Below are 26,489 nucleotides of genomic sequence, written 5' to 3'. Positions count from 1 at the left end.
ATGTTCTATTGCTGCAGTTGTTGCAAGCAGCAAAGAGGAAAGAGCAACGCTGATGACATGACAAGGATGACATCTCAAGCTTTTGAAGAAGGCAGCAAAAAGAGCGGTGATGTGCTAAGCAAGACGAGTGCCACACTGGGCACTGCGCTGAGAATGTGGCTTGGGATCGCAGTTCTCATTTCTCTTGCTGTATGTTTGGCTGTGGAGGAAGCAACCTTTGATGAAGGAATCCCTTGCTCAAAGTACCAGCTAGCTTTCAACCACTCGTGCTATGAGTTTGTTAGATTCCAGCGTACCTTCACAAGTGCCCAGAGCTGGTGTGAGAGAGGAGGAGGTCACCTCGTCTTTATTGAAAACGAGGAAACTCAAGAGTTCTTGCAAAAACATATTGCAGAGGATCAGGAATGGTGGATAGGACTGATCTCAAACTCCTTGCTGAATGGAACTACTGACGGTAGGTGGTTTTGAAATCACGTCTTCTTTAAAACAGTATCAGCCCATGATGCTTACTTAACATGCTAACAAATGCAATTAGTCCCTCTGTAGACTTCTGATTTGGTTGCTGTAACTTCAGATTTATATTAAGATGTTCTAGTTGCCTGCTTCACTTCCCAGTTGCATGTTGTCATGCTTTCCATTAGATCTTGTGGTTGTGTGAGCACATGGTGAATTAGATCAGCTTGCTGACCCCGTGAAAAAAATGTGCTGAGTTAGGTCTCCAGTGGAAGAGCCAGCTGAGCCAATTCGTCACATTAGGAAGTACTGTAAGATCTGATACAAGGGACATGGTGGAGTCTTGAGTCTGGGAGCACAGGGGGAAGTGGTGGTGTCTCTTTTAGTGATTATATCAGGTTAAATATAAAATGTAATTGAAGATCCCTACACAGACAAAACCACCTCTGCGTCAGTAGGAGCAGGGCTACAGTCCTGCTCTGCAGGCTCTGACTCTGTAGTTGTGTTACTGTGGAAAATAAACATTTGGGACGTGATTACTTTGTTCACAGGATCAATGATTTGGCTGGACACCTCAAATATAAGCTACAGTAACTGGTACAAGGACCATCCATCTCTCTTCTCATCCACCTGTGGGTACATCCTGAAGAATGCCAAGTATCAGTGGGGTGTGACTGAAAATTGCAGCCAGGAATTTGACTTCATTTGCGAGTTTGGTAAGATACATAACAGATGGAACTGAGAAGTGAGCATGCCACGTTTACAACTGTGCATAAATTGCCTTGTTGCTTTCAAAGTGGCTGCACAATAACATAATAAAGCTTATTAAAAGTGAACAAGCAAAAAGCCACATAACCCCAGCAGGTGCTCTTTTTCCAGTGTGGTGATGTAAGATCTGATCCAAAGAAAGGAAGAACCCAGGAATCACTGGGAGATGTAGGAGCTCAGCAAGTAGCCGTTAAGGTCCAGGTTTCCAATAGAGGGCTCGTAAAATAGAAATGGAACTGAGAGTGAATCTAAATGTGTAGCAGTCCACATCTACAGCAGACATAAACTAGCTAGTTTAAAGCTGATATGAGTAGTGCATGATTGCATGTTTGCAAGAATAAACCCCCACAGCACTGTAGTACCTGAGCTAGGTGGGACCTGTATGATTGCCCTGTAAATATACTCTTAATCATAAATATGTGCCAAAATAATTTCCAACAGAAGCAAAAATACAGCCAAGCTTCCTGAGACATCACTCCTAGCAGCATAGAGTAAGCAAAAGTGAGAGCAAGTTTTTCTTGTTTCTTCTCAGACCTTTCCATCAGGTGAAGTTCAAGGGCTTCCCCAGGATAAGGACGCAGACAGGAACCTGTACTTCCTGGTGGCATTTTAGTGCTCAGACAGAAAAGCTACAGACATTGTGTCCTTTAAATTGTGACTTGGAACAAACAGTCCTGGAAAGGAATGCTGACAATATCATCCCATTCAACATATAGATATGAGGGGAATTTGTGTTCCTCGCACTTTGCACATAAGCCAAGCATTTTAAACTGTAACTAGGAGTAAGGTCATAAGCACTGGAAGGACAGTCTGGCTCTGGAAGGACAGTCTGGCTGTAGGCTCACTAATATAAAAGGTCTTCAAATCCAGTATGCAAGTACAGGTTACCGCAAGCCCTAGAATTGCTACTGCTCTGGTCCAGTACTGTACTACTTCTGACATAATTAACAAGTCGTTCCACAATCAGCAAAACTAATAAAGTTTTGTTTCCTGTCCTGATTTTCTGTTCCACTTCCCCTCCCTACCCTCCTCCTCAGCACTCCCAGTTCACTCCCACATCCCGCCTCTGCAAATACTTTTCCCTCTCCCAGCTCCCTCCCCTGCAGTTCTGCAGATGCTCCAGAGCTCCAGCTGCATGTGCTGGACAGTTGAATCCCACATCATGGAACAGATAACCATTGGGTTATAATCCCTACCTCTAATAGAGGCACTGATGTACCTCTTTCTCTTCTACCTAGCTATTAATTTTCATGAAATTTTAGGGTGTTTTGAGGTTTATATCTATACATCAAATTGGGCTGAAGATGACTAACATTAACAATGATTGGGGGACATGAAATTGGCAGACAGCACAATCCCTTAAGCTTATTTTCCTTGCAAAAACAGACTAAAATTATTTTTCCATTACAACCACAGTAGACAACTGTCTGTTTGTAAGGAAGCTATCATCTGTTACCATAGGATCTAACTTAAAGCCCATTAAATTCAATGAGCACTTGCATTATTGAGCAACAATGTCCTGCACTACATCCATCATTCCATTAACCAAGAAACTGAGAACAGATTGAGGCAATTATAGCCTTGTGTTCAGTGTCTACAGCCCACGTCCATTAATACACATAGATATTTCAATAACGAAGTAGACTCCTCTTTTACCAGCTTTGCATGCAAGCAATTAGATCCAATATCCCAAAGAAACGGGGACAATATTTTCATTCGTTTCTCTGTGTGTAGAATGTTTGGAAGTTCCCAAAACCTGACAGTGCTTCAGTTTGTCTCTGTAAAATGGGCACAGTAGTACTTAACGCCTTCATGCCCAGCTACTCCGAGGCTTGGTTCATATTAACATTGAGATTGAAACTTGAAATGAAATGTAGAGGTAGCTCCAAATGGTACCGCTATTGGAATTTAATATCTCTGAACACTGATCACTTGTCTACTTGATCATCTGAGACAGGTATATGCGTACAAACAACTAACCAGACAGTGTTCTGCCCTCATCCTTTCTTTGGCCATCTATCGTGTCATTATTTGTGTTCCTCAAGACAAGTAAAAACTTTCCTTCTTATTATTTCTTATTACTTTCTACCATTTGGTGCTCTGTAGGGTAGCAATTTCTTGTAGGAAAAATATACATATTGAACCAGGGTTTGTACACAGGAACACCAACCAGGTTCTGCACATTTTTCTGTGTAAAAGTTGCAGAGAGAGCAAATACTAAGGGAATTCTCTATACAAAGTAAAGAACAAAGAAATGCACGAGATGATAGTCCGCATTAGAATTTAACAGCAAATTATTTTTCAAGCTTATTTAGGCAGCTCTAATCTGTAAACTGATCATGTTGCTATAGTTACAGCCAGGCTTAGATTTAGCCTTTAAATAACAATAGCACACAATTACTGCAGTGTGCACACATCGGCACTGTTATTTAAGGTATTTAAGGGCAATGAAAAAAAAAACCACCCAGCAGCTGGAGGACAATGTATTTAAAACTGAGACAGCTGAAACAAAAACATTCTTTTGCAACACTCCCATATGAGAGCAGTCTTCGCATCCTCCTCTTCAGGGTATTAAGTATCCTGATTACTACAGGATACTAAGAATTCTGAAAGATAATTAACTGTCCCAGATTAATCAAAGAATGAGGTGTACACATTTAGAGATATGACCTTACTCATTTGAGCAGTCCTGCTGAATGAAGTCACTCAAATATAACGCAGGAACAAAGGTGTCTCTGTAGCAGAAATGGGATCAGGTCCCATATTTAATATGCAAACTATTCTCCAGAGCAATTATCTCAATATCACGCAAATCACACACCACCACAAGGCTCTTTCGGAAGTAAGGAGCAACTTTAAACCTTCCAGTACTGCAACTCAAACAAATGATAAGTTTTTTTCCACAAAAACATGTGGTTTTTAAATGAAAATATTTTGGTTTGCTAAAAACGTTCTCAATTTTTTGCTTAAGGCTGTAAAAGCCAGAAATTTATTCCTCTGGATTTTAAAAAAGGAAAAAATATTTACTCTTTGTTCTTTCTTTTCTATTTTCTTAATTGTTTAGCTTAAAAGGGAAAAAAGGGAAGAGAAAGAAACAAAAAAAAAGGGGGGGGGATATGCAGGAAAATTGAAGCAGGATTTTCCAGAAATTCAAAAAGTTAAATTTGACTTTTTTTCTCCTATTAGAATCTGGCCAGAGCATTGCTTGTGATAATTACAATGCCACTGTACAGTGTGGTTCAGGAGAAGTTATTCAAATTGAAGAGAGCTTCTATGGGCGGAAGACTCTTCACTACTGTGTATCGGAGACTCCTCTCCAGTATGATACAGATGAAGATTGCAGCTGGATCAGTGTCAAAGACGAAGTAGCAGGTAGTATCTTATGGCATTGCTTGTCAGAAGCATAGAGTATGTGCCAAAGTTCCTGGTCCCTAAAATATTTTATCTTGTATTTCAGTAGAGTTAGTGAATAGGAAAGTGGATTATTCCTAAAATAAAGGGATTCACAGAGAACTTCTGACATGGAGGAGGTTCCCACAGGAGGCTGGATAGGAAGGAGGGATTTTGCGAGGAGCAAAGATTCAGAAAAGGAAAGGGGGAGCAAATGGAGAACAAGGGCTGCTGTCACTGTGTGAAAAAAATATGTGGGCACAGCAATTCTCTGATGAACTCAGTGGGAGACCCTAGATTTGACAGAGATGGAAGAGAACACATCCATACAAACCTAACTCCAGACCAGGAGGGGTGAGAAGGCTGGCAGCCATGGGGACAGGAGAGCAGGAGGGATCTGCTGCTGCCTGCTGTGCTGTACACAGCCTGCTGGAGCTACAGAGCTCTGCGGCTTGCCAGACTAAACAGTGACTGTGGCCTGTCCCTGTGGTGATTCTTTGGGCTTCCAGCCAAAATTAAACAAAACACATAACCTCTCTAATTCCAATAAAGTGGAGTGGTAAGAAATACAAGGCAATAAGCAACACACTAAAGCCAAAGTGAGGTGGGAGCTTGTTTAGAAATCAGTGAGACGATATTGCTCCTTATCGCCTTTTTGTTTTTGTAATCATCTCTCATCTGAGCTGTTATGACAGTCAAAGACAAAACCCACTAGTTCATATAAAACGGTCCTTCTTTCCAGGCCAGTGTCATGGTCTTCAGGCCTGCCAGGTGGCAGCGGATGGCATTTTCTTTGGAGATCCTTGTCCAGCTTCTGGAAGCTATTTGTCTATTCAATACCACTGCAGGGAAGGTAAGTGGGAGGGGGCTGTCAACACCAAAATCCTGTTCTACTCTCTGCTGTAAAACTGTGACCATTGATGTTTATCCTAAAAATCACTGCTCCATCCTCAGGGAAGAACCTGGAAGAGTGGTGACCACTAAAAATAGGCACGAAAATGTAGCTTCCCTGTCCTACCTGAGGGTTTTTGATAGGATACAAAGCCAGGAAATTCCAACACAAAACCACATTTAAATGAAATTACGTTCCAACAAGAATCTTGACCAGTAGGTATGGAAAAGAATCAGCGCTCTGTCACACCACTAATGTAACAAATTAGCAGCAGTATCAACTCAGTTTTGGAAAAGGCCTGCTCTCAATACATGAAAATTAAGTGAATTGTTTAAGAAATGGAGACAAACAACGGCATTGAATTCTGTCATTATGTTTTACAGGTCTGCAGCTGGTTGTAACAGATACGTGCTTTGTCTTTGAAAATATCACGGTCAGTTTGAACTGGCTGCTCTCTCCATACTCTGGCAACCTTTCCTGTATCATTAGCACTGGAGATGGCCACACTATTGATCCTTACTATCCTCTAACGTAAGATATATCCTTCATGTATCATCAGACAACCAGTAAATTTCACTGCTTGCATTTTACTGAATGCTTCAAGTCTCTTAAATGAGATGTTAAAAATTAACTAGATTAATAATAGACCATACATACAAGACACTTGGATTCTGCAGAAAGTTGTTCTGAAATTAATACAAAATTTTATGTCAAGCTGCCAACCACAATCTTTCTTCTGCTTAATATGATTCGCATTTCTTACTAAGGGAATTTATTCCAGATCCTAAGCACACAAAATCACTGAAAACATGGCCAAAGAAACAGGCATTGTTTTCTTAAGTTTAAAGAGTATTTTTTAATAATATTTACAATAATACAATGGCATTCTGGAGTTTTTCTTTTATTGTAATTGCATAAAAATTGTATCATTAAAGGATCAAACACTTTTCTGCTGGATTTAAAAATCAGATTTTGTCCTAGTGCTAGGAATGACAGAGAATGGCTCTAGAAAGTTATTTGTCTACTAATGGAATCCTACTTGAGTCAACTACAAAAGTAAGAGTAGAAAAATGAAACCCAAAAAGTAGTAACGTACTAGAAATCGTAAACTAGGTGATACCATGATAAGAATATAAATAGTTCAGAGAGAATACTGTCAGGAATGTTACTTATTTGCCTTCCATGGTGTATGTCATACAAGGATATCCTTGGATTCTTTTCACCATGTCCCTGTGCTTGTTAGTAATAATAGCAGCTACCACAGACTTCTTCATATCCAGTCAACTCCTGGTGCTATCACAACCGGAGCTGCACCAGACCCAGGAGTGAAGAGACATTTTTGCCACTATGGGCAAGTACAGAAGCAGCTGCACATTAAAAAAAAAAAAAAAAAAAAAAGAGCAAGAGATTGCTCTGACAAAATGCTGAGCAGCTTCCGCTTCCACTGATACATCTAAGAGATGGTAAATTGGGAATCAAATCAAGAGTAGGGAAATTAAGGGTACTATTACATGTTCTAATGTGCATAGTCATATGTCTGTGCTCAAAGCCAACAACACACAGACCAGATCTAATGCCATATGTTACTGAATGCTAATCTACCTAATTTACAGCAAAATGTATCCATCCTTATAGATATGCTTTGAGAATGACCACCCCGATATACATCCTTAATGACATCATAGCCAGAAAAAAGGAACAATCTTCAAATCCTAATAATTCTATGTAAACAAACAAGGGGTTACAGTGTTTGCAGGAGAGCTCAGTCAGGTCAGAAATTTGGGCACTGTGACCACTGTTATCACATAAGACTAAAGACTTCCCAGGATTTGCTGTTCTCTTTCCATTCTAGACTGGTCAGCAATGTCACATATAGATATTCATCTCCTGGAGAATTTACTGTTTTTGTGGAATGCAGCACCAGCGAATGGCATGTGATGGCACAGAAGCGGGTGACTGTTCAAGATAAGATGGATCAACTAAGCATTACTGGGTGCTATAGCCAGTATGAAACTGGGAACAGCTCTCTCTGCCGTACGCTGTATGGGGAGTTGTTGTGGATTCAAGTTGAACTCAATGGAGGTGAGGCTAATTACTCTGCATGATTTAAACAGCAGGCTAAATATTATGCTACCCATGGGATAGAAGCAGGATTTTCATTACGCAAAACAATACTTCTTTTTAGTGAATGCTTTCCCTCTAATTGTTGCATTCCTGCAACTGAATGCTCTCAACTCCATTGGAGGGATTCTTTCTCAGAGCTATTACACCACCTCAAACATAAGTATAAACCCTTTTTCCCTCTACAAAAAGCTGACAAAGCATGAGCATAACTTCAGTCACATGAATCCACACAAAGCCTGTAGGAATATATCCATATTTGAAGTTAGGAATCCACAGAAATGCTTCTCTGATCGAGGGTAAGAAGATTCCACGCTGAGCCAGTCACATTTGCTGATATATATTTTGTTCTCACTTCAAGTTCCCAGCATCCACATATATGCTTAAAAAATAAGTAGCGTATGTTTGAATTCTCTTGACTGCCCTAATACTCCCAGCAGAAGACATGTGATAGACTTCCACAGGGAGCCTGAGGGGCACAAAATCCTGCATTGCTACAGTGTTCTTATGACTGCTTTATAAATACCACAGCAGCTAGAGTTGGATGGTCTACTACACAAGGTGTTAGAGATTTTGAACTGTCTTTTTGCAGGCAATGGAGTGACCTACATTATATTAGCAGATAACATGACACTGGCTGAATCCAGCGCAAAGGAAGGAATCGTCCCTCACAATCTGACACTGGACAGTGCCTCTCAAGAGCTGCTAGGCCCAGGGACACATCAGCTGGAAATCCGAGCATTCAGCAACACAACCACATCAGAGATCTCTGAGAGCATTGCTGTTCACTTAATTGAGCCGGTATCTGGTCTTCAGGCTGCATTAGCATCTCACGCTCTGCAGCTGGGGGAGAATTTGGAGATAAATGTGTCTGTGTCTCACGGTGCCCCAGATAAGCTAAAGTTTGAGGTGATTGGATCTAATGAAATTCATTCTCACAAACATGACGTCCCTCATGGGGAACCTCGAGCATACATCATTCCCGTGCACTCTGAAGGTACAGCATGCTGATATCTTCTGTATTTCTAAGACACTCACAACTGTGTAGAGTAGTTCACATAAAGAGTCACAGCACCCTGGGGGCAGGGACAATAACATACAGATGAATTTGGCAGCTTTTCTAGCTGCTTAAAGTTGGTCTGCAGAACAGTATGACCAGCACGGTCTGATTGACTTGTAAGTGAGCTAATAAAATTGAACAGGCAAATGGGTTCTCCATGTGGAAACTGAAAGCAAGGCCTCACCTGATTTTTGCAATAAAAAAGACATAGTGAGCCAGGGTTTATTTTTTCATGACATGATCTGATTCAAGTACAAATGATGACATTTTCCTGAATCACAAAGTATTTTCCTCCTGTTTGTTCATATGTATAACTTTTCAAGTTTACACTCCTCTGCACTTTACACTGCAGTAATAATCTGGGGAGTTCTCAGTAGAGATGACGAAGAAAAGGGGAGCTTTTCTGTGTGTCGGTCTCCAACACCTAGTTTTTGTTGGGTATACTTATCAATAAAGTTTTTAGTAATTTTTTCTTTCCATTACTAAGAAATCAAAGCCTTTAAAATGTGGAATTAGGGAGATTGTCCTTAAGAGTTAATTCAGTGGCAGAAGATAAAAATGTTTCCTCCTCTAATGAACTATTCAAATCCCATGCCAAAGCTGGAACACTAGAAGCTAATTATGATTTCATTTTATGTTTTAAAATTATTCAATATTAAAAGCTTTATTTGGTCTCCCTGTACCCATTTGAACATCCCTTCCCGTCAGGCAGAAATTTTCAAACACGACAGCTGGTCTCTCATGATGCCTAAACTCGTTTGGACTCCAGTATTAGCACACCTCTAGGTTCCTGTGTGGTAATATCATAGCCAGCTGACAAAGAATAGCATTGCAAGTGCTAGGACAAAGGCAGCTGAGTTATTAAAAAGCTGAGATAAAGGGGAAGAACATTCCTTGGAAAGCCTTTCAGCAGTGTAAACTCATCAGAAAAACCCCAAAGCTCTTGACAGAAAAGAACAGGATTTTCTTTATGAATTGGATTTTATATCCCAAACATCATGGACAGGTCCCACTGCTATTAACTGGCCATTTGTCTTCTCTAGGTACTTTCCTAGTGAAAGTGGTGGCCATGAATGCCTTCTCAAACATGAGTCTGGATCTTGGGTTCATCACTGTGTTGGCAAACAGTTCTCATAAAGAAGGTAATTGCATTAATCTGACATTGCTGGTTTTGACCACGTAAATGTCTTTTTGCAATCAGAGCATTTCATGGAGTGTTTATGGTTTGCATCTAGTAATTGCTTTCCTTCCAGCAACAGTGCTAAAAACTTTTGTGGAGGCTTCCTCCTCATGAAGGCAGATTCTCTGGCTTTGAAGTAGTCATAAATTAGCATCGCTCTGTATATGTCTCACATTGCACATTTGCTATTTGTTCTAGAAATAATTAGTGAAGTTTATGGCTTGGGACACAGCTCTGAAACCAGGAAATATTTGCATCACAGCAGTCCCATAAATTGCTGTCAGTAAATGCTTCTAGATGGCTCATCCTTACATTTACAAAAGCAGATTATACCAGGAATAAATTGACTTTAGTACTAATCCTATCAAGACTTTTCCAGTGCTTTCCCTCGATTTTTCTCTGTACATCGATGAAACTCCATCAACTTCTGTGTATTTATATTGATTTACACCATTGTATTTGAAGAATCGGGACCATCTTCTTTATAGTATGTGACTAGCTTGTTGTTACAATTTTACCTATTGTAATTAGACTGTTTAGCACACTTCTAGAGTCTGATTCTTATAGCCCTGTCTTTCAGACCGTTGGTAGTCAAATTCTGTGTATATAAGTCATATTCTCTGTGGATGTCTGAAAGCTTTACAGGTAGCACTAAAATATTCTGCTCTTTTTTATATTAAACAGATTCTGCTAAGGAAGAAGGCAGCTCCAAAACAAATACTCAAAAGACAAATGTAAGTATTATTTAAGGATCTTTCTTTAAAATTGAAATGCCTTGAAATTTTTCTCAGCAGTAAAAGTGGTGCATAAGATATTGAAAAGAAGTATTTGTAGCACACTAGATTATGGACTAGATTTTCTGTGCCCCATATGGTTTAACATAAAATCAACACCAAAAGTCTCTGAGACAAATGTGTTTACAGGCATTCAATCTACAATTCATAAAAGCCTGCAAGTAACAATTACAAGATTAGGAAAAATGAACTTTTCACAATGATTCAGTTTTGGAAGTTGAAATGTGCTTAGATGAATTTTTAAATTATCATCTACTTGACTAATGGAAACCTCTCTTTGAGGGGCTATCCTTCAAGCAGAGTTTAATGTATTTTTATATTGTTTCTAAGTGTTTCCTGCTTCTCTATTCAAATGTTTAAGTTACTTTGCAAAGAAGACATTTCCAGTTTATGGCAAACTGAGAAACTAATGATACACCAATTGCTAGTGTCGCGTGAAACGGGGCCAAGCGGTTTTGGCAGAAGATAAACCCCCTTGCGTTCTAACACTCCTCACCGAGGTGGGAGGCTAGGTGCGGCTAGGTTTAAATTCTGAGTGATGCCCAATTCAGCACTATCAGTCCAATCGCGTTTAATGTGTATTAAACTATTACAATTTGGATACACTAATAGTGGACTGCACCTTCAGTCTAGTCGTACTCCTGAACTAGCACGGCCTCTCTCAAGTTTTGGTCGCGTTCAGTGAGAAAGCGAAATGGCTAGCTACTTAAACAGTGCAGTTTATTTAAACAACAGATATACAGGTTCTTTTGGATTGCCGGTGATAAATACACTGTCTGCAAAGCACGTGCAAATAAAGATATTGCTAAGTATACAAACGCGCGACAAAATTATAAACGATACAGCCTGGCTATAAATGTAGGGTAGAGATTCTCTAGAGAAATTTCTAAGTCCCCGAGAAAGCGCTCGGTGTAATCGAAGTCTTACCCAAAGGCGTCCCTATGGGGGGGAAGAGAGGCTCAGCCCGTCGACTGATCCCGAAAATCAGCGGTGGAATTCTTCGCGATGGTGTCTTCCCTGACATCCCCTCTCTCTTGGGCTATTTTTATATTATTTTTTTATCTTCAAAGTGGAGTTTGAGTGACTTTAGTCATACGTACTTTTATTATGATTAATGTATTCAAGGAGGAGTGTTCACGCCTCGGGGGCGGATAGCCTCCGGGATGGAGGTGTGTTTTGGTACATTGTGGTGAGCAAAGTTCGCACAAAAGGACAGCATTTCATCAACATTTGACGAAATGTTGGCTCGGGTAGCGTGTAGGCCGCTTATCAGTTCCGTAGTACCATCTCGTCCCCATATCTGCTATTCGTCACAAGGGAAGGCCACGGAACAAGCGTGTTCCGTTCCATCCCTCGTGTAGTTTCGCAAACAACCTTGTACAGGGAATCACAGATGTTGCATTCTTCGTGTGCTAGCTGCGGCTGTATTCTACCTCAGAAGCCTCTCGATTTTATGACTTTCCTTAATGTGTGAACAATGCTGTATTTTTGTATTCTTGGCCAATTTAGTAATTATTCCACAGCTAGCAGCTACACAAATTTAAATAATAAAATTGCCAGATATAAAATTTTGTTGTCATCTTAAAGGTCTAGTTTTTAACTGTAACACTAACAGACAGATGTCTCCTATAGGAGACCAGAAGGCATCATACTTTACAGGTTGCCTGTAAGAAAATAGTGCATCAGAACAAAATAAATCTAATTCAAAACTAAATTTATCACAGTTTGTTGCGCAGACAGACAAATTCAACTACCTCCTCCTTCTCTTTATCTATAGCTGTAATGTATACAATTCAGATAAAAAAGGAATGTATTAGAAGACGTACTAGAAGACAAATGATTGTAGAAGGGTTAAAAGTCTTGGTCCAGAAGTGGAAAATTAATGGGAATTAGTTTCCTAAGTACCTGCATTAGTTTTGAAAATGGGAACTGGGCTCCTGAGCCACTTAGGAGTTTGGGAGTATTTTTGCCACACAATTTCTCTGTGCCATCTGCTTCTGTTCCCACAGCTTCTACTTCCACATGACCACTGATCAGGGAAAGACCCTTTAAACTCCAGATCTGTGCACAGTGATTTGGGGTCTAAACTTTCAGACCTTTTTCATTATAAAGAAGCAAGAGACATGTGTTTATACATGTTCCTGTCCTAACTGATACATTTACTTATTATTTAGAATCACAAAAGAAAAAACAAGGTATATATTAAACCGAGTCGCCATGTGGATCCTTTCACAACTGTTACGCTTGGCTGGCCAGACAACAACAACAACAATAATTCCAGTTTTCTCTGGTCCTGTGGTATGTGCATTTCCTGAACTTTTCCACCAACTTCTATTTGACAAGTAACAAACTCACTGTCAGGTCAGATCAAGTGATGAAAATCTGACTAAAGGATGGTTTACTCTCTGGCTTTAAAGTTTGCCACTCACTGTGCATGAAGAATGTCCTTCTACCTTACCTTAGTTTTAACACTAAAGTAATTATGGTATATAATATGTCATAACACTCATTTTTTGTCTTTTCCCAAGGGTGGCAACTCCTAGGTCGCAATTTTTCAAGATCTGCCTGTCCTAAGCCCTCACCCTCATAGCCAAGAACTAATCCCAAGTGACGTACATAGTTAGGCATTTGCAAGGTACATGTGCCTCAATAAAACAGCAATAATTAGCATCAAATATGATGCAAAAACATTTATGGCTGAAAACTGGATTGAGATTCAGGACATCTGTGTTCCGTCCCCATATTTATCCCTGGCCTCATGCATTACTCTGAAGAGTCTGTACTCTGAACTCTGATAACCCACTTTTTAAATAGGGTTCAGGAAACTCAGTTCCTCTGTAAAGCTCTTTGAAACCAATGGCAGGAAAGTCCTTTGTAAGAGACATGGGATGTTATGACTGTTCTAATTATAAAGGAAATGTTTTGCAGGAGCTTGCTGGCCTGAGTGGAATGAATGTGTGCAGCAACAGATAATCCTAACCAACCTAACTGAGGTGCAAATCCCACCTTCCTGCCTTCCTCCTCCAAAGTCAGCAGTGACTGTCAGGGTTACGGTCCAAAACCCTGACGATGAAGACAGGCACGATGAGCAATGTCTCTATGTGACTGCAAAGCAAGAACTGCAACTAGAAATCAGGTCTGTTTTTAAACCATAGTATTCACTGGTTAATATTATTACTACACAAACGTAGAGCAAGGCCACAGTTTTCAATAATAATGACAATAAAGTGATAAAGTACTTATTGTTGTAAATCTATTTATACTTTACTATCATGGGAATTACAGACAAAATGTGTCTTGCTGCATTTTCCAGTCCACATTTATGAACATAATCCTTTTATAAACTGAATAACATTCTTCCCAAAACCATTTAGTTTTTGACCCCACTACATCCTTTCAATGTTGGAGATTTCTATACGCAAACCTCATTGAAACAATGGGAATAAATGCCATAAGATATGTCTGAAATTCCTACTAGACACTCAGATACACATTGCTCTTTAAAAAAATCTGTTCTTCAAGAGTATAGTGCCTCACTAAAAAGGAGCAGTATTTCAAAGATCTGTTAATATAATCATTTCAGGAGCTTAAATAGAGGCAGGGTTCATTTGAGAGCCTGAATCAGTTTTGCAACATAAAAGGTAACATTTGTAGGTTCTGGGCCTCAGTCACGTTGAAAATGGAGATGAAGGTTCCTAAATCTCTTGCTTTAAAATTAAGTATTTTAGCTATTTGTGAGTCATGTGTCACCTGTCTCATACTGCAGGGCTTTTGTAGATTTTCATCAAATGAGAGCAAAACAATCAACAGCAAGGACTATGACATCTCATCCAGTTACTACTTGTAACTACCATCTTAATTCCTTACAGGTGTGAGGCAAACTGCAAGCCAGTGAATGCTAGTGATGATGTTGTTTTGAGTGTCTCTGGACAGAAGGACTCCCAGGCCATATATTATAACTGGTATTTAGATAACACATTCCAAACCAAGGTGAGAGCATCAGCTTTGTTAGAAATACTGTACACACAAAACCAAATATCCATCCTGAGGGAACACCACGTGGCCTCAGAGTGATACTTTGTCAAATGGATGCTTTGGAAATAACAGTGAAGGCCAAGAGAGGAGGGCACCAGGTTTGGGAGGGGTTATAATGAAGGGCACCAAACTACCACCCTGCTCCCGAGAAAGCACAACAGAAATCACAGCAAAGAGCCTCTACTGTCACGTTTTCTTTTCTGTCTGATTTTCCAGTCTACACCCCTCCCTCTAGCCTGTGGCCTGACTGGTTTCCGGCAGAACTCTTTGAATTTGCTTCAAAGCAATGCATCCACGTTGAAAATGAACAGCTCCTTCTTGCAGACACAGGGAGAAGCTTTTCAGATTAAAGTAACAGGTAGGGGCAAGCAGGGTTTTTCAGACTTCTTTGAGATAGTTTCTGCCATCATGACATCACACTGATGTTACACACACATAGCCTGGCTGACAAGTTAAATCATTCCACAAGTTGAAAGCTGTTACTTTGTATGTGGGTTCTTTAAAATAATTAAGAGCTACGTTTGTTCTGGGCTACTGCACAGTAGGACAAATTCAATTATCTTACTCCAAGCTGTTAATAACTTTGTTAAGGCTCATCTGGAAATGAAGTTGTACAAAATACTTCATCAAATAATACAGCTGTGCTGTATAATGCAAACACTACCATGTCTTTATTAGTTCTTTTCCTCTTCTGGCTTATTCAGTAGCGGGATTTCATTTCTGATTAGGCCCACCCTGATGTTTTTGGTGCCTGAACAAACAGCATCATTGCTTGACTAGGCAAGATTAATGTCTGAAGATCAGTGCTGCTGGGGCACGATTATTGTTGACGTTCTGCTCCTTCCACTCCCAGCAATGACTCAGCATGGCTACGGGGAGGAAACGTACCTTGTCAGCACCGTGCCTCCGCCCGAGATCCCCGCTTGTGCCGTGTCTCCCGAGCAGGGATCAGTGCTCACCATGTTCAGAGTCTCCTGCAGCACTCCTTGCTTGGCAGATTCATGCCAATCCCGGCAGCTCACATACTGCTTCTACCTGAAATCAAGTAAGTCCTGAGGTGAACTGTTTGGCTAAACGCTTCAGCAAGCACTGTTAACTGTTGCTAACAAGAGCAAAAGCACAACCTGCTTCTGCTCTGCAGGGAGACTGAGTCAATCAGGCCAAGGCAGAGCAAGCCCAGGGTCCCCTGTTCCTGGAGAACAGGAGGTGTGTGTGTGGTGTCTGGTAGGTGACCCCCTCTTTCCTGTTTCAGATTCTCTCCTGCACTGTGGCCCCGATCCTGAACTCTTCCCAGTTTATCTTCCACTTGGAGAAAAGGAAAATAACTTCATTTTACATATGACAATTACTGTTAGCAACAACTATGGTGATACAATTCAAACGAATGCTTCAGTGAAGGTACACGGAAGAATTATGTTATTTTAAGATCTCTCACTTGGATACCTAACCTGCAATTCACTTTTGGAGCTTCATCCCATTTTATACTTACTACTTCACTCTGAATGTGCCATAATCACCATTTTCCTATCTAACAGACTGTACGCTCACGGTAGTCAAAAGAATTTTCCATTGTCCTTTCTCTAGGATAGAAGCTTAAATGATTTGGCCATTGGGCAGCATAAGCTGTATTTAGTGAGTCTGAAGTTACTCTGTGTAGGCCCCCAAAACTCCTGCTTCTGACCCAGTGCCCCAGTAAGGAGATCCTTATCAGGCCACTAAAAATAAAACTTCAAAAATGGGGAACACAGTTTTCTGTCCCACTCTAGCTAGGCTGTCAATAAGATGATCGTGGGAGCTGTTCAAAGATAATTATAACAGTACTAGCAAGGTTAAGAGCATATCTGATTTCTTCATCAGGTTGGACACGAAGATATGACCGATGGGAACCTGACCCTGCAGGCTATCATATCTGAGAAGGCAAACACCATCCTAAAAGATGGGAACAGCAGCATGAGTCTTTTCCAGCTGTATAAGTCAGTGATATCAGTCCTTAACCAGGAGACCCGAGAGGAAAGCTTTAACATATCTTTACAGAGGGACACGCAAAAAGAGGTCAGGCAGACACTTGTGTTCTTGCCGTACAATGCAATATAATGGACTCTTCGTAGTCTTTGACAGCTCTTAAGTAATAAAAAGCTCATATATCACCACTTGAAATTAATGGAGGTTTCAAGTTTCTAGTATCTTTCTCAGTGTTTGGCACAGGTTTCAACTATTTTTCACTATTTGCCCACATAAATAATTCGTTTTATCATCCATCAGTAAAGAATTTATTCTCAATTGTTATTGCATTAGCTTAAACTAATTTGGATGATCTTTTTAAACTTAAAATCAACCTGATTTTCCACAAACAATTTAAATATTAATAAAATGGCCTCTCCTGCGGGAGAAATATCCTATCTAGTTTTCCCAAAAAGTACTAGATGGCAGGTAATTGTAGTTTGTTCCTTCCAGCTACCAGCTTATGTTTCAGTTACAAGCTTGTATTTGTATAGTGCTTTAAGTGCCTCAGATGAAAAGATCTAGAGAAATGCAATGTACCCTTGAATTATGATTCATTATTTGAATAACATCAATCATACATTCACTCTGCTTTCTCTGGAAGTGGCATTTATACAGTAATTCACATACATTGTTACAAATTCTCAGAAGTAACTCTCCTTCCTATAAATGGATGTTAAGTGTACAAATTCTCTGTGTTGAGAGGTAACAAAACTTGTGATTATATAGTTACTAAGGCAAGTGGCATTTTGTCAGTAGACCTAATATCAGTTCAAATGATCCTTGTTGTGGAGTCTTACCCTACTGCATAATTTACAGCAAGCCTGGCTGTCAATATACAGCACTACTTGCACAGTCCTAATTAGCATCTTATTCCTTTGCCTAATTATCCCTTTTCATCCCAAGCTCCGAGGGCTGATGCTGACAACTCTCTCTGCTGTTAATGTAACATCAGTGCAAACTGCTCTTAAGATGTCAGAAGTATTGAAAGAAATCACTTACAAGAGTGAAGAGCTGTCTGTCTCAGCACAGGTAAGAAGCAAATAATTTATATCTCCTCACACTAACAGTATAGACTCTACTGCACCCCGCTGACCTTGGAAGAGTTTCAGTGCCTTACACTTATCTGTTCTTTACCCATTTTTTCAACTGTACCAGCATGTGTATTTTGACCAGAAGGGAATACATTTTGCTGTTTAGAGTAAGCGAATTTGGATTCTCAGACATTATCTCAGCAACCACTACAATCCAGGCTATGGCTGTCTGGCCAGTTACATTTTATGATACATCTTTAAGGTGGAAACCTTAACTTTTAGTCAGAGGCATGTTAGGATGTATATTTTATCTTGTATAGCACTTTTAGAATCCTGAAAAAAAGAGCCCATGAGGGTTTTTCTAGAATTGTCCAGATCCATTAGTCCCTGATCATTGCACTGTCACAAAATGCACACAGGCAAGATGCCAGCGAGGCAGGAACACGACAGCACCCAGAGGAGCTGGGCGCAAATGTTCAGATGGGCCTCACAAAGGTATTTCTTGAATTTTATCTGGCAACATGACATTATTAGTAGATGATGCTATTTATGTACAAGGAGTGAGCACATGGGAGGACAGAACAAACTGTCACTGGGGAAGTTTCCCAAATAGGCTGGCAATAAAAAGAGCTGTCCTGATTTCTGATGTATTATACAGTTGCAGCCACACAATGGCTTGGGAGCATTTCAGCAGTGTGTGGTTAACTTTGGCAAGACAAGAACATAGCTCAGATTCAGCACTCGCACTACAGTAAGGCTGCTAAGTGTTTGCAGACTGTGGGAATGGATATGTCCAAGCTTGCAATGAATTTGCTTGGCTTCCTCATCACCCTGGGCTAAAAGCTGGCCAATGCTTTCACAATTACAGAGCAATCACTGGCTACATTCAGGCACAAAATAAAAACTGTAAAACTCATTCTCCTTTGGCATGTAGCACAGCACAAAGCCAAGGGTATTACTTGCTGTTAATCCAATAGGGTTTGTGGAAACTAAGATTGAAATGCACATGCACTTGACAATATGGTGGTATTTTTTGGACATACGACCCAAAGTATAACCTAATTTATTACATTACTGTACATCTAAACTGTATTCTTGCCCAGTGTTTGACAGACAAGCTTCCTTCAGATCTTATTCATCTATTTTATGGATTAAATCTGTAGAAGCAGGCGGCATTTTTTCAGGTCTGAATTACATGTTAGTATACTGTCTAGTATATCATCTTTATTGGCATTTGAAGTATTACCCCAGCACAAATAATTATGGTAAAAACAGCGTTAGCCACAAATACTCCCATGAGATTACTTACGTTGCAATATTCAGTAAATGACAAAAGTTTCACTTCTGTCGTTTGTAGTACCACGACATATCACCTTTTACCCTCGTTTCCCATGCAGGTGGAAGCTAGCAACGCTCTAAAAGATGTCAGTGCTTCTTTGCTCACTGTAAACACAGAGGACAGCAGAGATGATCAGAAGTTAAAAGATGCAGCCAACTATCTATTTAATGCAGTGAGCAATGTCCTTAAAGCATCTGTAGAAATCAGAGCTACAAATGCGTCAGTGCCAGAGTCAGAACAGGTAATTTTGGTTTGGTCCAGTTTGTAGTGGACCATGTGTGAACATTTGCTCACTTTGGAAGGTTTTTAAGAGTTCTGCTACCTCTCATATTTTTAAATTGGCATTGCGTGGGGTTCATTATGACACCATGATGGACTTGAATATCAAAGGAAATTTCTCCCCGGTTAGACCTGTTAGACTGCATGGTCTGGTAATGAAGATGACAGAAGCCTCTTAAAATTTATTACATTTAAAGCTGAACAGGACAAAGCACTGAACAACACAGCATCAGTGTGCAACCTCTAATGGATGACAAGCACACAGAGATTTTTTTCAGATTGGATTCTATCCCCTCCTTTTGCCCCATAATTCAAGGAAGCCACAGGTATTCAATATTCATGATTGGCTCCACTGCTTCGAAGCTGGAATCGGCTCTGGTTGCTGCTTACATTTTTTCAGAAAGCCCACTATGATTTTCTATTCAAAATTATGCAACATGTTTATTTTGTCCTGTCCTTTCCTATCTACCCGTGAATTGTCACAGGGTGCACAGTGTGCTTCCTGGGCTGAACATACTTTTAACTTTCATCACTGCAAGGGAGTAGGGCGTGAAATAAATCTAACCTGAGACAAAAGGTTATGAACTGTTCGAACTTCCCCAGGATAACACACTAATAACACACAATTAATATGTAATTAGATCTTGCTTTTGCAAGTAACTAAAGTGTGCAGCTAAAGGGCACTAATGTACAGAAATGCAGGAATATATTGCATTGAATTTGTGTCATGGTTGTAGTGCTTCAAATTTCAATGTGTAGAAGTTATAAATAATAGAATATAAAAGTTAAAGCTGTAAGATATATTTATTTGCTGTCTGCAATATTTTATTGAGAATTAAAGAAATTGAATTGCTGATTAGCATAACTTTCTCTGAGACTAAGCAGCACATCACCAAGTTTGCCAGGTTTGTAAGACACTGAAAATTAGTATTTGTTCCTAAATGGAAGTAAGGGCAAATAATGTGCAATTTAATGATTCTGAGGAGCTTTGTTGCAGGTTTTCTCCTCTAATCCTTTTCCAGATTTCAGTGTCACAGCAGCTCTTGAATACAGTTGAAAACCTACAGAGTGCCCTTCTGTTTGGGAAAGAACCGGATGATGAACCAACAGTCCTTACCACTCCTTCTGCCACAATGTATATACACAGGTAACAGTGACAGCGTCGCCCGCCTAGGCTCCTGATAGTCAATCAAATTTGCCCCAGACATTCATTACATTGTCCTTAAATGGTACTGCCCCACTAAATATTGTGGCATAATCACAACTTCAACAGCGCAATGAGGCTGTCATTACTAACTGTAGTAAGAACAGCTTGGACTCCAATCAGCTTCAATAAAGCCACCTTAGAAATTCTCATGCTGTGTTGTCTTTGACCAACAGAGAATTTACTACGATTTCCTGGATGAGGCAGTAGCTGCTTACCTTTGAAAACTCAGGCCATGCCAGTTAGGGCTTTTTTTTTCTTTTCCAAGTTGCCAATAATGACACGTTATATAGAATTGTAACCAGCTCGGCAGATGCAAATATCATCATGAGGAGCCTGATGAGCATTCTCCATTTCCTATAATCATCCCTAAATTGTTCCTTGAGAGCCTGGTTTTCATCCACATTTAACTATGCATTCAAATCAAGAGAATGTTCACACAGAAACCAGGTACGTCTTTCACATAAGTACCCCTAGTTGGGTACAACTTCCTATCCAGGTACACCAATTCCACCCCTTTTTGATGATTCTATGGTAGCGTTATGTGGAGTACTATGGCAGGGACAGATAATGTACACAGTATTTACTGGTGGAGTTAGAAATAGTTTTCCAGCTAAGTTATACTCATGAAGCGAAAAAGCTTTTTCTCTAGACATAAAGTCCATGCTATTGATGTTTTTTTCTGGTTTTGTTTTTTCTTTTTTCTTTTTCGCTCTTTTATTCTGTTTTGCTTATGTTCAACCCTAACTGGACAGATTACAAACAGAAAACATGGACAGCACATCCATTAATATCTCCAGTTCCAGCTCTGCCAGCTTTACTCTCCCACCTGCTTCCTCTCTCAGTGTTTCAGGAGCTGATGATGAAACAGTGGATATAAGGGCAAGTAAACAGTTTTGGGTTTTTTTATGACTCAATCTGGTATACAACTTACATTCTTGGTCCAGTTGGTTTAGAATCCTTTCTCTTCTTACAATGAATACACAAGTACATAAGTCACCCCTCCTATCATGCCAAGAAAAAAATTTGAAATATTTTTGGTCAAAGAAGCCTTCACTTATAATAATTTTTTGAGGCTGGTTCAGCAAGCTAAGGAGGACTAAAAGCTTAAATTCCCCATCCCATCATCCCCTCACATACACTCCTGATTCATACTTGCATGGCTAGAGAAGGCAATGGAATGAATCAATACCTATAAATCTATTTGCCGTTTGTTTACATCTAATGCTCTGAGGAGGATGCAACAGCTTAGAGTCCATATCACCATTAAAACTAACCTGCAGTAGTCCTGTTTCATCCCAGCTAGAAATAAATGAGTTTGAGGCACCCAGATCCTGCAGGAGACAAAAGGTGTGTGAATAATTGATCATAGCACATCCCTCATCTGAATTAGGATATGGTGTTTTTTCTCTCAGATCAACAGATTGCATGTTATTGTCTTATTTTTATAATAATTTTTCTAAAGGCTTCTCTAGTTGAGAATTTCACCCTCTCAGGAAACCCCTACAATACCTGCAAAACATGTATTTTTTTTTTCATTGTGTCTTTTCCAGCTCTGCTAAAAAATGTCCAGAGCCCGCTGAAACCAGTCAAAACACATCCATTGTCTTACCTGAGTGTTAGGAAAGGCTCCTGAATCCTTTCATTGGACTAACGACTCCGACATACTCTCTGTGCATTGCTATCATTGTAGAATTAGACTTCTGTTCCTAATTGCAAGATGGGTGCCACAGCCTAGCATTGGTGGAGTTGCTCTGCAAGAGGCTTAGGCAATTGCATTTTGGTACCTGGTGCCTAAAAAGCAAAAGTGCTACAATTAATTGAAAGCAATATACATTGTTGTACACATATCACATTTCAGAATCAAAATCACTTTCAATGGTTGGTTTTGGCCTTCCTTAGAGATAAGGTAGCTTCTTATTTAAATCTGGATGCAGACTTCTTTAAAGTTGAGGACTGTTTGGGTCTGAGTTCAAGCTTTATCTATTCAGCAATTTAGAGTGTGAATATAATAAAATATTACCAATAGCTCAAAGTTGTTTGTTAATGTCTTGCTAATAGATGGTGAGCTTTGCCGTGAATCCCTTTTTCTCCAGTGACACCAGTTTTGACATCAGTGGAACAGTGGGAGGTCTAAGTCTTACTGGTCTGGATGGCTTGATTATACCAGTCAGCAATCTCAAAGAAAACATTGAGGTAAACCCACTATTTCCTATCCCTCTCCCTCTTTTCCCTTTTTTCCTTTCTCAGTTTACAAACCATCATTTTTGCTATCTTCTGTGAAATGACTGCAAATGGTGGTAGTGTTCATTACAGTGTATAATGGGATCATGGTGTCTGCATTTGTGATGGAGGGAACAAATATTTATGTCTTTTCTTTAAAAAGAAATATCTTACTCTTCATTTAAATGGATGTGAGAATGCTAATGGTTGTGGAAAATGACTCCAGATTACAGTCATCCCAAAACACAGTGCGATGCCCGATTTCATCATCCAGCAACTATACATTCATATTACTACTGCTTGGGCTTCCTAGCCCATGTATTAGCTGACATCTAAATCATTCGTATGCACTTCATGCAGCCAGTGTTTCACTTATCATCTCAGCTCTTTGTTCAGAAATGCACAATAGATTTTGTGATGAGTCTACGTAGTTTCAAATGAACTTTTCAGAGGTTAGCTGACAGTATCAAGAAAATTACTTTGAAGCCAATATTTTTTGCTGGCCATGCTTTCCCTATTTTATGAAAAAAGATTATCTGCTGTGTGGCTGTATTTTGCTTATAGATAATAGAAGCAAGAGGCTTTGCTGTATTTAAAGCTATGTCTTTCTGTTTAAAAACAGATAATATTACCACAGCCTTCAGCAGCTCAGGAAGATAAGATTCTGTTGAATCTGGGCAATTTTAGCACTTTTCAAGTCAATGTTACCTCAGAAAACACATCTATAGTGATCCACGTCGAATCTGAACGTGACATTCCACTAATACTCTACTTAGGGTACGGTTATCATCCAAATGAAACCAACTACGATATGAAAAATCATCTGTTCTGTAAGAAAACTACTGGAGGTAAGCCAACTTGTTAGTGACCCATGAACTTGTGCATTCTGGGTTTATGTAACCAGAACAGTTTCACCACTCATAGCCAGTTAAGGGCACTCCATATGGGGAGAGCTCAGCCACAACTTTACCGCACACGCACGTACTTGCAGAATGGGCCTTGGCCATGAGTTCAGACATCTAACTGGAAAGAAACCTCTCATAGGAGTTTCAACTTGTCGTGCTTCAGGGTTCCAATTTCTAGTATACAGCATTCACTAATGGGAGCAAAGAGTGGGATGCTTTGAACTATGAGCTGCTAAGAAGTATTTCATACCTGTTTCTTCAGTTTCCTTGTTTGATTATATGCAATACAGCTGCATAGTTCTGAATTAGCATTTCTATATATACATTGAAACTAAAATATTTATGTTCAAGGTGAGACAAACACCTGGGTTCTTAGCCCAGAAGAACTCATTTTTGGAGAGGGAACCTACTATTTCATGGTTTTACAAGACATGGGAATGGACTCCACGGTCTATGACAGGCTAACTATAGCTGTCACTTGCTTCGCATCCCGCTGTGTATTTTGGGATGAGCACCAGGGGAAGTGGAACAGCTATGGCTGTCATGTAAGTAGAGAGAAACAAAACAATATTTATATTATATATTTCAACAACCATCTTGTAGTGAAATGATAGGATTGAACTCACACCATAAAATAAGTCCATTCTGAGATGTTTTAGCAAACTGAAGAAGTTTACTCATACCAGACTAAACTTCAAATGACATTTTGATTTCTTGGCATGGGCTTCTATATAAGAAGAAATTAAACCATTCTGACATGGCTGTGTTATATTACAATGCCTGTTTCTGGCTAGACATCAGAATTAATACTCCTTATTGGAACTTGAAGAATTCTTTTCTGTATAGCAGCTCTTCACACTAACTTAACAATCTCAGCACTGTGTTTTCATTTGCTTGGTAAGTTACCTAATACTTTGAAGCCAAATGTTTTACCAGGAAATTTTTCTGGTTTTCAGGTAGGACCAAAAACAAATCCTAAACGCACACAGTGCCTCTGCAACCACCTGACCTTCTTTGGGAGCTCCTTCTTTGTAATACCCAATGCCATAGATGTTAGCAGAACTGCACAGCTATTTGGTACATTTGTGGACAACCCCGTGGTGGTGACAACTGTAGGATGCATCTTTCTGATATATGTGCTTGTAGTTATTTGGGCTCGAAGGAAAGACATCCAGGATGATGCCAAAGTAAGTCTTCAGCTAATAAAGACTGAATGTATTTAGACCAATACCCGCTTTGCCTACCTTTTTTTAATAGAAAGTCTTCAACCAAACCTACTCCTTTCCCTGTAACTCTCTGTTTACTGGGAAGCATATGCATTGTTCACAAGGTGACAAATCCCTATCCACAGCTTTAAGGAATCCATACTTACAGAACAGCTAACACATTGCTTGTATTGTGTCACTCTGCAGGTGAGAATCACAGTACTGGAAGACAATGACCCCTTTGCTCAGTACCGTTATCTTGTGACAGTTTTTACAGGACACCGCCGTGGGGCAGCCACAACCTCCAAGGTATCAATGGCACCGTGCGGTAAGACAGTTTATGTTTAGAGAACTGGATGAATAATGGAGTACCTGAGGCTATTAAACAAGACAACTCAAATGCAATGTCTAAGCCAGAAAGTCCTTAGATTTGATGAAAGCAGGAAGAGTATGCCAGAGGAATAATCATACACAGGATCAAGATGTGCAAGTCTTCATTTTGCCATTTTATTCTCCAGGTGACTCTCACCCTCTATGGACTGGAAGGAGAGAGTGAGCCACACCATCTAACTGATCCTGATACACCAGTCTTTGAACGTGGAGGAGTGGACGTTTTCCTGCTCTGTACCTTCTTCCCTCTTGGGGAACTGCAGAGTATTAGATTGTGGCATGATAATTCAGGGGACAGTCCATCCTGGTAAGTGGAGATCTGGAGACCCTTAGAAGTAAAGATCCACAAATATTTTTTATTATGATAACAGTTTTCCTTTTCCAGCACTTGAAAATTATCCTTTCTACAGTTTTAGAAATGAAAGCAGTGTTAGTTTCTCGTTTTGCAGATGAACAGATCAAATTATAATCTAAAGTGCAGGACCAGAGTGCTTCCCATATCCTGTGTTCAGTACAGGATGGCATGTGTTCTGTGCCTGACACTTTAGACACGACCCAAGAAGCCAAAGGCCAGAGTTTGTCATACATAGTCCTGTCGAGTCCTGAATTTCATACCACTCAGTTATACGTGTGCCCTGTATGTTTTTCCAACAGGTATGTGAACCGAGTATTGGTCCATGATCTGGCATGGGATCAGAAATGGTACTTCCTCTGTAACTCTTGGCTAGCTGTTGATATTGGAGAATGTGTCCTGGATAAAGTATTCCCAGTAGCTACAGAACAGGACATGAAGCAGTTCAGGTACCTTACGTTTGATGGACTTTTTTACTCTTGGTAGCAATCAGTCTAGGAAGGCAAGTATGCAAAAAAGATCAAACCCCTAGACAAAAATGAAAACGAGGGAGGTCCTTCCAGTGCCCTCAAAGGGATCCGAACAGGGAAAAGAGGAAGGATGGTTAAGTAAATCTTATCGTTATCCTAATAGTAATACCACACTGGAAATATTGGTGTTAAAGAACGATAGCCTGACAAGACCTACAGAAACCCAAGCATCTTCTCTTATGTGTCATTTCCCTAACAATTTACATAGAAACTGCTCATGATTAGCTTTCCCTCCATGGTGTTGCCAGAAGAAAAGGCCAAAAGTAGCTATGACCCTTCCATGCAAATCAAGCCATGATGTTTGGTAATTTCTCATAGTTGTTATTTCTTCTGA

At 39.9% G+C, this 26,489-nt stretch overlaps 1 protein-coding gene across 1 annotated transcript in view; it reads left to right on the top strand.

The window, feature by feature from the left end:
* LOC134514577 (polycystin-1-like protein 2) overlaps positions 1-26,489 on the top strand; it is a 42,162-nt gene continuing 15,673 nt past the window's right edge. The window contains exons 1-27 of the mRNA XM_063332561.1: positions 1-454; positions 1,005-1,169; positions 4,408-4,593; positions 5,354-5,464; positions 5,887-6,034; positions 7,356-7,585; positions 8,217-8,621; positions 9,728-9,826; positions 10,549-10,598; positions 12,833-12,956; positions 13,587-13,794; positions 14,528-14,648; positions 14,910-15,051; positions 15,547-15,738; positions 15,946-16,091; positions 16,551-16,745; positions 17,601-17,726; positions 19,126-19,308; positions 20,369-20,493; positions 21,306-21,432; positions 22,612-22,746; positions 23,396-23,621; positions 24,030-24,223; positions 24,635-24,865; positions 25,091-25,192; positions 25,402-25,580; positions 25,928-26,074. Coding sequence (XP_063188631.1) covers positions 1-454; positions 1,005-1,169; positions 4,408-4,593; positions 5,354-5,464; positions 5,887-6,034; positions 7,356-7,585; positions 8,217-8,621; positions 9,728-9,826; positions 10,549-10,598; positions 12,833-12,956; positions 13,587-13,794; positions 14,528-14,648; positions 14,910-15,051; positions 15,547-15,738; positions 15,946-16,091; positions 16,551-16,745; positions 17,601-17,726; positions 19,126-19,308; positions 20,369-20,493; positions 21,306-21,432; positions 22,612-22,746; positions 23,396-23,621; positions 24,030-24,223; positions 24,635-24,865; positions 25,091-25,192; positions 25,402-25,580; positions 25,928-26,074 — 4,751 coding nt within the window. The remainder of the gene's footprint in view (positions 455-1,004; positions 1,170-4,407; positions 4,594-5,353; positions 5,465-5,886; positions 6,035-7,355; positions 7,586-8,216; positions 8,622-9,727; positions 9,827-10,548; positions 10,599-12,832; positions 12,957-13,586; positions 13,795-14,527; positions 14,649-14,909; positions 15,052-15,546; positions 15,739-15,945; positions 16,092-16,550; positions 16,746-17,600; positions 17,727-19,125; positions 19,309-20,368; positions 20,494-21,305; positions 21,433-22,611; positions 22,747-23,395; positions 23,622-24,029; positions 24,224-24,634; positions 24,866-25,090; positions 25,193-25,401; positions 25,581-25,927; positions 26,075-26,489) is intronic.

Source organism: Chroicocephalus ridibundus, chromosome 4, assembly GCF_963924245.1.
Source record: "Chroicocephalus ridibundus chromosome 4, bChrRid1.1, whole genome shotgun sequence".
In the NCBI taxonomy this organism is placed as follows: Eukaryota; Metazoa; Chordata; class Aves; order Charadriiformes; family Laridae; genus Chroicocephalus; species Chroicocephalus ridibundus.
The sequence above is the reverse complement of the archived record's forward strand: the minus strand, read 5'-3'. Positions and strand labels throughout refer to the sequence as shown.